Genomic DNA, 10,882 nt, shown 5'->3' with positions numbered 1-10,882 from the left:
GCTAGCAACCCCTCTCCAGTCTTCCCCATGCCTCCTTCTTTTGTTCCCTGATAGGGTCTGAGAATGGGCTTCCTGGGTAGCTCAGCTGGTAAAGAATCCACCTGCAATGCAGGAGACCTGGGTTCAATCGCTGGGTTGGGAAGATCCCCTGGAGGAGGGCATGGCTACCCACTCCAGTATTCTTGCCTGGAGAATCCCATGGACAGAGGAGCCTAACGGACTATAGACCAAGAGGTCCCAAATAGGATTGAATGACTAAGCACAGAGAATATAGCTCCCTTCCTACACACTGTTCCCCCTGCCTGAACACTCTGTCTACCCGCTCCTTCTCTTGATCAACTGTCACTTCCTCCAGGAAGCCTCCCAGACTCTCCCACCCGAGGGGCTCAATCACACTATGGATCTACCTGCTTAGAGCAGCAGGACAGCAGACAGGCTGAGAGCCTGAGATTTAAATCCCAGCTCAGCCACATGCTAGCCATGAGACTTTGGGTGAGCTGCTTAACCTCCGTTATCTCTTCTCTCAACTGGGAATAGCGATGATAGAACCTGCTGTGTAAGGTTGCTGCAAGGATCCAAAGAATCCATGTGCAAGAAGAGCTTGATGAGCACTCAATAAATGCTTTCACTTCTACCTTCATAGTAACAGTGCTTTATTGAAAGGCTCTCCTCTTGGCCTGTGAGGGCAGGGGCTGTGTCTGCCTTGTTTACGGGAGTCTCTGAACGGTGATTGTTCATAATTGTTGAACGCATGGATGGCCACACTCCAATGATTCATTGCCCTGATAGGCAAATGACTTTTCTCAACTGAAATCCCTGAGGTTCAGAGAGAGAGTGAGATGGCAAGAGTGAAACTAGTTCCTTGGGGTTCTTTGCTGAATGAGAGAGTGGAGGGAGAGGCAGTCCAGGACAGGAAAGGGCCAGTCTGCAGCCTGGATATGTATCAGGCTGCACAGTCCTGGACATGGAACTCCACTCCCCTCTGACTCTGCTTCCATGCATGCACATGACCCGAATAAATCTGGGTCACCCTGTGCCCCCTTCTGGCCTATCTCCGCCTGGTGTTCCAGTTAAAAGGAACACAAGTTTAACTCAGAAAGCCTAAACCAAACCTGTAAGTATTTATGGAAAAGGCAGAAAAAGGCAGGAAAAAGGGACGATTTTTTCCCATAAAATCCAGATATGCTTTCTAAAATGTTGATGCCTTTCTTCCCAGGGTTCAGTTTGATTTGGCAACAGTTCTTCATAAATTTTCCTCTGCTTCTTCCAAACTCTATCCCACCTTCCCCCACACTTCTGAGGCCCCTGCTGCATGGAATGTGGTTTAGAAGCAGGCTCAGACTTTGGGTATTCATGACCCTTCACCCTGCAAACTTCTCATTTGGAGAGAAAGATATGGCTGGCAGAGGGCTAGAGTGCAGGGCCCAAGCCAGGGGCCCCCATTTCTTGAGAGTAAGGATCCTGGGGGTTATGGTATCGCCTTGCCTTCACCTGCCTTCTGGGCCTCCCTCTAATTGTCTCTTACTTAATCATTTGGTCGCTGATCTCTGAACTCTGACCAGGGCAGTGAATGCCTAATTCCCTGGGCCTCGGACACACCTTCAACCTACATTCCTCTACCTGGTCTCGATCACTCCTGCCATGCTGGGGTTGCCCCACACCACTGCCTAGCCTGACTGTTGGCCGTTGCTTTGGGATTTCCGTGGGGGCAGGGTTATTTTGAACAGGATGCTGGGGAGTGAGATTCACCTGGCGTTAGGCTCAGTGAGATTTCAGAGGTGTGCCGGAATCCTGGGTAGGAAGTGACTGTGTGGCTCCATCGCCAACCCCAGCCACCCAGGCTGGATCCCTAAGGACCAGCAGTTGACTTGCTTCCCTGCCTTCTGTCTCCCCATTCAGGGTCCCCCTGTGTGGCCCTCTGGCATTTTTTCAAAGTCTGGCTTTACCAGGTCCCTGCTGCCCACAGACCTTTCGAGGGTCCCCATGGCCCATGAGAGAAAGTGCAGGCTCCCTACTTTGGCCTCCAGGGAGTCCTGGTTTCCTCTCCTGCTGCTCTCTCCCCACCATGCTTCAGCCACATGGGGTCCTCCATGGGAAACCCCTTTGTCACTCCCATTGCCAAAACCTTTTACCCTTCCTGTCTGCTCTGTCTGGGGCTCCCTCTTCACTTTCCTTCTATTGATGTGAGTCTCACTCTCCTTAGGCTGTGGGAGTGGCACCTTAGTCGTGCATCTTTCTCTGACCATGCCTCTGCACACCAGCCAGCCCCAATCTCCCCCCAACTTAGGTCCTGCAGCTTTGTGCCTGTCCCTCTTGTTACATCATCACTTCTAACGGCCTGACATTTGGCTTTGCCTCTCATCAGGCCCAGGACTGAGCCCAGCACCATAACTCATCCATTTAGGGTTCACAACCAGCTCTACAAAGTGGAAAGTACTGTTTCCCATTTTATAGATTAAAAAACTGAGGCTCAGGAAGAGGAAGATTTGTTCAATGTCATACTACAGTGGTAATCCATGAATTCAATCAACAAATATTTAGTCAGTACATATAGACATGTGTACTATACACTCTGGGTTCAAATCCTGATGCTACCACTTACTTGCTGTGAGACCCCAGGAAAATTAGTTGCCTTCTCTGTGCATTAGTTTCCTCATCTGTAAAATGGGGATAATAAAAGTATCTATATCATGGGATTGTCATGAGGATGAAGTGAGTTTATCTGCATAAAATGCCAGCAAACAGTAGGAGTTCAATATGCGTCAACATGTTCTTCTCCCAGGAGGGAGTTGGGGCTGGCTCCATGGACAAGGCAGGCTTAGAGTAGTGTGTAAATAATTATTTTTCAATAACTGGCTCAGGCCACAGCGTACCATTCCCAGCAGAGGCCGGCCAGGGGAAAGGGAACAGTTTGTTCGCAGGGGGATTTGGCAGCAGTGGAGGCTGTAGGTCTCAGGAGCTGCCAGCGGGGGTGGCTTCTGGCTGTCCCTGGGACTCAGGTGAGCAGCTTCCTGGGGCCTTGGCAGGATCAGCCAAGCCAGTGCTAGAGCCCTGGGCTTCTTTAGTGAGAGAAGTGTTGAGCGCCCCCAGCAGGGTCTGTCCAAGCCCAGGGTGAGGGATAAGGACCAGCCTGTGACTCCGTTACAACAGCCATCTCTGGGCCAGTAAGGCTGCACACAGTCTTGGAACAGCACACAGCCCTCACTGGACAGGTTTGCTCTGAATCTCAGGGGTGGCAACCAGAGCAGAAGTGGGTCCTCATAGTCTTGGCTCCTATGAAACATGCTCTGGGGAAAGGCCTGGCCAACACTTACCGGCCTGATAGAAACACAGGTCCTGGAACCCGGGATATCAAAGCTGCAAATGGCTGTCTAGGCACATGATAGGCAAAAGTCCAGAGAGGGTGGGTCAGCAGCCAGTGATGCCCAGCCGGGGCACAGGGGTGTGGAACTCAGGGCTCCACACCTGCCTCAGGCTCTTTCCCCGCCGTCCCTTTGTTCCCTTCACTTCTAAGTAGCCCTTTCCTGAAAAGTGCCTCCCACCTCCTGCTCAACCAAGACCAAATGCTAGAGCATTATTTTGTTGTTTATTACAAACACAAGTTCGCAGGTAAATAATTGAGAGTCTAAAAAAATACGTTAAAATAAATAATCAGAATCGTCAAATTTCTTAGAGCAAATAAGTTATATACAGACAGGTGAAGTGGTGCAGGCCCTTCTCACCAAGAGTGCCCCGAGGGTATGAAGGGAGACTAAGGACATTGGAGAGCGAGGGCTGGAGGGGACAGAGCGGGGGTGAGGGGTCGGGGGCGGCCGGGACTTCAACCCTGGAAGGACTCGGGCTGGCTTAGGTGTGAGTGCCCGCCACTGCACGTTGTTCCTGGTTCACAGCCGCCAGACAGGACACCTCCAGGTTAGCACATTCCGCATGCCATTCCTTTCAGCAGGGCCTTGGAACTGGAGCCAGTGTGGGAGGCCACGCTGCAGCCTGGAGCCTGATGACTTTCCTGGTGTCACGGAGCTGCCTTGAGCGAGGCCCCCTCCCCAGGGCGAGGAGGCCAGAGCTTGTGCCTGCTCCAGCAGCTGGGTTTTCTGGCCCAGGAAACAGGTCAGAAGGTCTCCCAGCTCTGGGATGCCCCTCTCCTCCTGTATCCACACAGGCTTCCTTCCCAAAGTTCTCCCAGAGTCGAGAGCTATCTCTTCCTCTGCTTGGAGTGTGTAGGTCTGGTCTCCCTCGTCGGCTTCTGCTGTTGCCTAGCAAAGTGGATCTTGGTTGCAGAAATAACCCTGAAATGGAAAGAGGTCAATTGAGCATCTCTGGAGATATAGATCACTTGAAAGTTCCCCATGAGAGGCAGCGGTCATAGGGTCTGGATTCCTTATTCATGGCCAAGAGGTCAGAGGGCGGTCACAGCCGACCCTGAAAACAAGGTCTGAACCTCAAGGAGAGGTCGGGGCAGGTTAGAAGCTTTTCTGCCCACAAGGAGCTTTGACAAAATTGATGCTCAACATCAAGTGCCACCAGGGTGACTGCACGGCCAAGAGTAGCCCCGTGGCTCTCCCCTGATTGCCCTCTCACTTCCACACCTCTATCCCTGTGGCTCCTCAGGCTGTTGACCTTCCACTCACCCCATACTCCGTGCCCTAAAATTCCCATTCTTCAAGGTCCAGCTCCAGATATGTATGGATCCTAGCAGTCCTTTGAATCTGGCTGAGACCCTGGTAGGGGCTCTGCCGTCATCTAGGTGGCCTCACTCTGGCTTAAGGCGTTCTAGCCTGGGAACTGGGAGGCTGGTTCCCAGCTTTGGGAACTTGGGCAAAGGTCTCAACCTCTCTGAACCCCCTTCTTGGTCTGTAAAATAAACACAGGCCTGAACTGGTGTGAGGCTGAGTACAGACTGGCGAAAACACTCTTTGCTGATTATGGAATGCCAAGTACTTGCAAAGTCTTACCTTGAAGTTTTTCATCTTAAGACATTTCCTGGGTTTCCCTAGTGGCTCAGATGATAAAGAATCTGCCTGCAATGTGGGGCACCCAGGTTTGATCCCTGGGTTGGGAAGATTTTCTGGAGAAAGGAATGGTTACCCACTCCAGTATTCTTGCCTGGAGAATTCCATGGACAGAGGAGTCTGGTGAGCTATAGTCCATGGGGTTGCAAAGAGTCAGACACGACTGAGTGACTAACACTTTCATTTTATTATTATTTTTTTAAGACAGTTCCTCAGTATATCCTGGGTCCTGCCTAGCCGGCCATCCTGTCTTTTTGCCTATGTTTCCGCCTCCTCACAGAGATGTGGACCCTTGAGGGGCTAGGCTGCACCCCGGCCCTGGGCAGCCCTGAGGAACCCTCAGGGACAGAGGTTCGGGATGGCTAAAACCTTCAGAGCTCCCGTAGGGCCTGGGCTTTCTTGGGGCTCTTCATGTATGTCAACTGCTCTAACCTACAACAAGCCCGTGAGATGGATAGCAGCGGTGTCCCTGCCTCACAGACAGGAACCAGAAGCACAGAGAAGTTCAGTGAGCAGACCAAGGTCACAAAGCTTGCTCGTGGCAGGGCTGGGACTTTCTAGCTCAGATGCTGCCCCTTCAGCCACCCTGCCACATGACTGGCTATAGGTTTCTGTTCTCAAGTCAGTTTGGTTGGACACACGTTCATGGGCACCTCCTGGATGCCAAGCCTTGAGCTGAGCCATGTTGTAGCTACCAGGGAGACAGTCCAGTCTGGGACCCAGGGAGGGAACAGGCTGGGTAGCATCCGTTTGGACCCCAGCATGTGGGAGATGCTTGATTCAGACACAGCCTGAATGAACACCTGGGAACCTTCCACAGTCACAAGCCTTGAAACCCTCAATAAAAGTCCACTTCCAGGCCTGGCGGTAACAAAGAGCATAGTGGTTAAGAACACAGGCTATTGAGTCAGCCAGATGCTGTAGCTTGCTGTGAGACCTTGGGTAAACACCTTCATCTGTCTGAGCTGCTATTGGCTGCCCCGTAAGGACCCAAGGCGTCATATGGAGAATAAGGGAAATGTGCAAGGCATACAGAAGGCACTCAATCAGTGTAGGGGCCCCTCACCTCAGCCGCTGGAGGAGCTCTCCTGCTGTGGCCTGCGTCTTGCCATCCTGGAACGCAGCTGCAGGGGACCCGCTGCCTGGGACTGCCACCGCATCAGTCCTGAGTGAACAGCATTAGGGCCCAAGTGAGGGGCTGTCCAGGGCCCCCAGGCTGCCTGGCTGCAGGCCCAGCCCAGCCCCCCGCCCCGACCTGCCCTCAGGAGCAGATCCATTTCCACCCTGTGCACCTGGCACCCTTCTTTTCCCAGGTGGGGTGGGGCCTGAGGAAAACTGAGCCACTGGGAATGCGTTCTCAGCCTCAGAAAGAGGCAGTGGGGTGGCTGGCCTTCCCAGAGTCTGGCCACTTGCAGCCAAGCAGAACCCTCGGCAGGGAAACTGAGGCAGGGCTGCAGCCACAGCTGAGGTCTCAGGGGAGGAGTTTCCCATAGGCCGTCATGGGAGCGGGAGGTAGGGGAGGGTGAAGTCACTGTCTGCTTTCCCAACGCTCCGCGTGGAGGGAGGGAGGTCCAGAGGGCCGAAAGACTGGCAAAGGCGCTTTGTGGCAGCTCGGGGACGGTGCCATGGCCTCCCAACTCCAGCTACTGCTTCTCCACTGAGAAAGTTCCAGAGGTCCCAGAGCCCCAGCGACTAAGGCGGAAGGCCCAGCTCTCTTCTGACTGGCTGTGTAGCCTGACAGGACAAGTCCTGTTTCCTCTCTGGATCTGTGCTGCCTCAGCTGTCACCTGGGGAGGATTCCTCCTGCCCAGGAGTGGGGACACAATGGTCTCAGAAGCCCCCAGAGCTGGGGGTAGTGGCAGGGGGGAAGATTCAAGGGTGACTGGCTCCCTGCAGGAAGGGAGGCTGCCCCACAGCCCAGGGCAGCCTCTGGACCCCCAGGACCCTGCTCCCCTGACCCCCCCTCCACCATTTAGCCACGCCTCTGCTGGCCTCCTGGACACCCTGGAGAAGGGAATGGCAATTCACTCCGGTATTCTTGCCTGGAGAATCCCATAGACAGAGGAGCCTGGCAGGCTACAGTCCGTGGGGTCACAAACAGTCGGGCACGACCTAGGGACTAACAGTCCGCCACTGCTGGCCTTCCAGACACCCTGCCCTCCAGAGCAGGTCCAGGCCAGCAGTCACCTCTGGCCCCTTGCAGGCTGGGTGCCCACTTACCAGGGCCTTTGATGGCAGAAGGTGGCACAGGCGGGGTCCCTGGCACTGTAGCACTCACAGCGTCTTGGCAGAGAGCGGCGCCGGCGTCTTGGCGGGTTTCCCAGGCCGTAAGGAGCTGTCTGTCTGTGGGCGGGCCGCCAGCAAGGTAGTGGTATAGGGTGGAGAGAGACAGAGAGAGGATTAGATAAACCAGGACCATTGGCAAGCTGGGACTGTCCACACTGCACACTGGGATAGCCATCCATGCCACCAGGGTGGCAGCAAAAGTAACCAGCTCCTGCCCTCAAGAATTCCCACTGCAGCTTCCTCCTTACATGCCAGGGAGCCTCGGGCAAGACCCTTACCCTCTCCGGCCTCTGTTCCCTCCCAACTGCCCTGGTCCTGCTCAGTAAGATGCTCAGCATGGGTGGGGGAGGGGTGGAAGCTGTCCTCCCTGCCCCTCTCACTCCCAGACAGCAATTTGAACTGATGGAGTCAGGCTGGTCCCCCTGTTCTCAAAGAAGACCCCCAACTAGTCTGGAAGAAAGGGAGAGAGTGCCCTCTCACAGAAGTGAACACTCAGGCTCACAGCTCAGCTGCCTCCATCCGGTCACCACTTGCCTGGAAGGGTGACCCAAGTGTTTCTTAGAGTTTTGACTTTAAAATGGTGAGTGTGCCTGACCTGCACGTGTGCGTGTGTGTGCATAGATATATTAGATTGGCTGAGATCGATTTCAGATTCCGTCTGGCTGAGGCGGGCCAGGCGAAGGGCAGGGCCCCGTGGCCGGTCAGACCAGCACCTCGGATGCCTGAGCTAATTTTAGACGGTGTGGTTGGAGCTGCAGAGACTCCAGGTAGACCCAGCACGCAGGGACTGGCAGGGTTCCCGCCCTGAGCCAGTGTTTGGATGCGGATTAGCTCCACACACGCTTACGTGCCGGGCTTCTCTTGTCTTTTGCAATTTGGAGAAGGAAAAAAAAAATACAAACACACAGAGAAACTTCAACTTGAAGTATGCAGTGGCCCGGAGGCAGCGCGGGTGCAGACAGAACAGACAGCTCTGGGACCCCACCCCGGCTCTGCCAGGTGACATGGGGCAGGTCTCTTGTCTGTCATTTGGGGACAGCAGCAGTCCCCGCTTCACTGGGGAGGATGGGGGTGCGTTCACGAGGTGATAACGCACCAGCAGTGCTTGGCATAGGGCCTGGCGCAGTCAAGACATGGGTGCTGTCATTAATCATATCATTCTTGGAAGATTATACAGAGGCAGCATGGCAGAGCCGCTGTGCGCTCTGGCATCTGCAGACCTAGGCTGGAGCCTCCTACCTACCACTTACTCTTCCTGTGTGACCTTGGAAAAGGCACCTAACTTCTCTGAGCCTCAGTACCCTGATCTGGAAAATGGAGCCAACACTTTCTGACCAGGCTTTTTGTGAGGATTTTCATGAGACAGCCCTCTGTCTTGCTCAGGCAGCCCCCATGTGAGAACTGAAGCAATAGCTGATTGCTATTGTTGTTAGCCCCACACTCCAAGAGAGAGCTGCAGTGTGCCAGGGCTTCCCCAGCATGCCAGCATTCCCCACCCCTGCCCCCTGCAACCCCTCTTGGATCCCTCCAGTAGCTCACCCGGGAGTGTTCACCCAGATAATGTCCAGGTGGCAAAAGTAGACGCACTCCTTGTCGAGCCAGGAGCTGCAGGAGCAACGTCGAGTCCGCAGGTGGGAGCCTCGGGCCCGGGGCAAGGGCGCTGGTTGCTCTGGGATGGGGGTGGTAGCAGCCTGGCTCTTGCCTGCATGCACAGGAGGGAGAGAAAAGTGGAGAGGTGGGTCAGGGCGCCTGGCACAGCTGGGATGGGGGACCCGCCGGGCTCCTCCTCTTGCATAATCGAGGAAGTTGGCATTCTCAGTGTTCAGGAGCCCTGGGCCAGCCTGGGGAAGCCCCAGCACCTCTGGGTTGGAAGGACGGGTGACTGTCCTGGGACGGCAGCACCTCTAATAGCACAGCCTCCTGCAGCCCCCAAGCCGCCTAACTCCTGCCCCTGAAGGCCCCCGGCTGGTTTGGGGGGCACAGAGCCCCAGCAGGAGATACAGACAAGCAGCCTCAGGGCTGCTGCAGCTGCTGAGCCCGTGGGGGGTGCTCACCTTCGTGCAGGGCCACGAGCAGGGCTAGAGCGATGGAGCACAAGGCGGTGGGCATGGCGACCACAGTGGTGAGGCACGCTCAGGCTGGGCTGGAGTGCGGAGTGTGCCTGCTGCCAGCGTCCTGCTGCCAAGCTGAGCGACAGCTCATTGCCTCGGTGCCCTGGCTGCCTCTTATAACACCAGGCATGGCTCCGCCCCTGCCCGTCCAGCCCTGCACCGGTGGGCAGGGAGCCAGGGACACCGCCTCCTCCCAGGGCGCCCGGCCCGCCCCAGCCTCTGCGGTAGGGAGGAGGGCAGGATGAGGGAGGAAAAAGGGGGGAGGATGCTCCCTCTGAGCCTGGAGCACCTCCTGGAGTCCTGAGGCTCCCCTGCTGTCCCCAGGGACCCCTTTCAGTCCCACTGGACCCCCTCAAGTCATCCTCCAAATGCCGTGAGCCCCTCCCCACTCTCCATGGGTCTTGCCCAGAGCTCAGAGTTGGGAGGGAGAGGTCCCATGGGCAAAACCCTCCTTTTCCTTGGAGGAGACCCTGCTTTCCTGTCTGCCTACTGTCAACCAGGTGGAGGGTGTCCCTTCTGCTGTGTGGGAGGTAAATGACCTACAAGGCTGTGTGGACTTGGGAGAGTCAGAGCCTTCTCTGGGCCTGCTTTCCTTAGGGAAGGACACAGTTTACCCCTGACCACTGACCAGCCTGGAGCCGCCTCCTCCCCACCTCCCCCAGGAAGTGCCCTTCTTTCCTTCTTCTTAACCTATGTGACCCACAGATTTCCTTGATGCTAAGATGGGGCCCTCAGAGCCCTTTCCAGAAAGGTGGCTTGTGGATATGTACACCAAAAGCCCCTGGGAAAACCTCCCATCTTGGCCAGGACAGGATGTCTTGGCTCACCCCTTGACCAGGACAGGATGTCTTGGCTCACCTCTGTGACTTTCTGCAAAAAAGGCAGAGTGATGGAGGGGCTCCCTGGGGGCCAGCATCCTGCTCCTCCCCCTCGGCTGGCTCAGAGTCCCTCCTTCTCAGGGACCCTGTCTCCAGGCACAAGAGGAAAGGCCCTCTCATTTCTTGGAACTCCCAGAACCCGTGCTCTCTCTCATGCCTGACTCATGACATTGGGCTTATCTCCCCAACAATCTCGAGGTCCAGAGCTCCAGAGAAGGCCGGCCCTGGAGCCCATCTGGCACACAGTAGGAGACTCTGAGTGAGTGCTGTCCGAGGGAGGGGGCGGTGAATGAATGAAGGCCTGGATTTGAAATGGAGAAATTCAGGAACCCACTAAAGCCCAAGTTTTTGCTCCTGTGTTCAGTTGGGATTTTATCATTAGACATTTTGGAAGGGAGAAATAGATGACGGTGAAGAAACAGCTTTGTTTCTTCCCAGGGCATGTTCGTGTGTGCACGCATGTGTGATCCCTGTAGAGCAGAGCAGAACCAAGGAGGGAGATACCAGTTAGCATCCCCTTCCTTCCCTCCGACTGGCTCAGGCTGCAGTGGAAGCAGGAAAAACATTTCAGAGCACAAGTGTGTGTGCAGGGCACCAC

General features: G+C 55.4%; 1 protein-coding gene across 1 annotated transcript; it reads right to left on the bottom strand.

Annotated features, from left to right (window-relative positions):
- Positions 1-3,571: 3,571 nt before the first annotated feature.
- Positions 3,572-9,498, bottom strand: EDN2 (endothelin 2). The gene is made up of 5 exons (XM_010862674.1): positions 9,350-9,498; positions 8,835-8,997; positions 7,230-7,352; positions 6,076-6,174; positions 3,572-4,286 (listed from the first exon to the last, which is right to left on the bottom strand). The coding sequence occupies exons 1-5, from the start codon at positions 9,402-9,404 to the stop codon at positions 4,193-4,195; spliced, it is 534 nt and encodes a 177-aa protein (XP_010860976.1). The 5' UTR covers positions 9,405-9,498; the 3' UTR covers positions 3,572-4,192.
- Between the last annotated feature and the right edge of the window lie 1,384 nt (positions 9,499-10,882).

This window comes from Bison bison, unplaced genomic scaffold (assembly GCF_000754665.1).
Source record: "Bison bison bison isolate TAMUID 2011002044 unplaced genomic scaffold, Bison_UMD1.0 scf7180017864484, whole genome shotgun sequence".
Lineage (NCBI taxonomy): Eukaryota > Metazoa > Chordata > Mammalia > Artiodactyla > Bovidae > Bison > Bison bison.
The sequence above is the reverse complement of the archived record's forward strand: the minus strand, read 5'-3'. Positions and strand labels throughout refer to the sequence as shown.

What these genes read in the sequence shown, in the direction of transcription:
- EDN2 (XM_010862674.1), bottom strand. Translation starts at nt 9,404, where the DNA reads ATGCCCACCGCCTTGTGCTCCATCGCTCTAGCCCTGCTCGTGGCCCTG. An exon ending in GCTCGTGGCCCTGCACGAAG is followed by an intron (nt 8,998 to 9,349) that starts GTGAGCACCCCC and finishes CTGTGCATGCAG; the next exon opens with GCAAGAGCCAGGCTGCTACC. An exon ending in TTCTGCCATCAAAGGCCCTG is followed by an intron (nt 6,175 to 7,229) that starts GTAAGTGGGCAC and finishes CTGTTCACTCAG; the next exon opens with GACTGATGCGGTGGCAGTCC.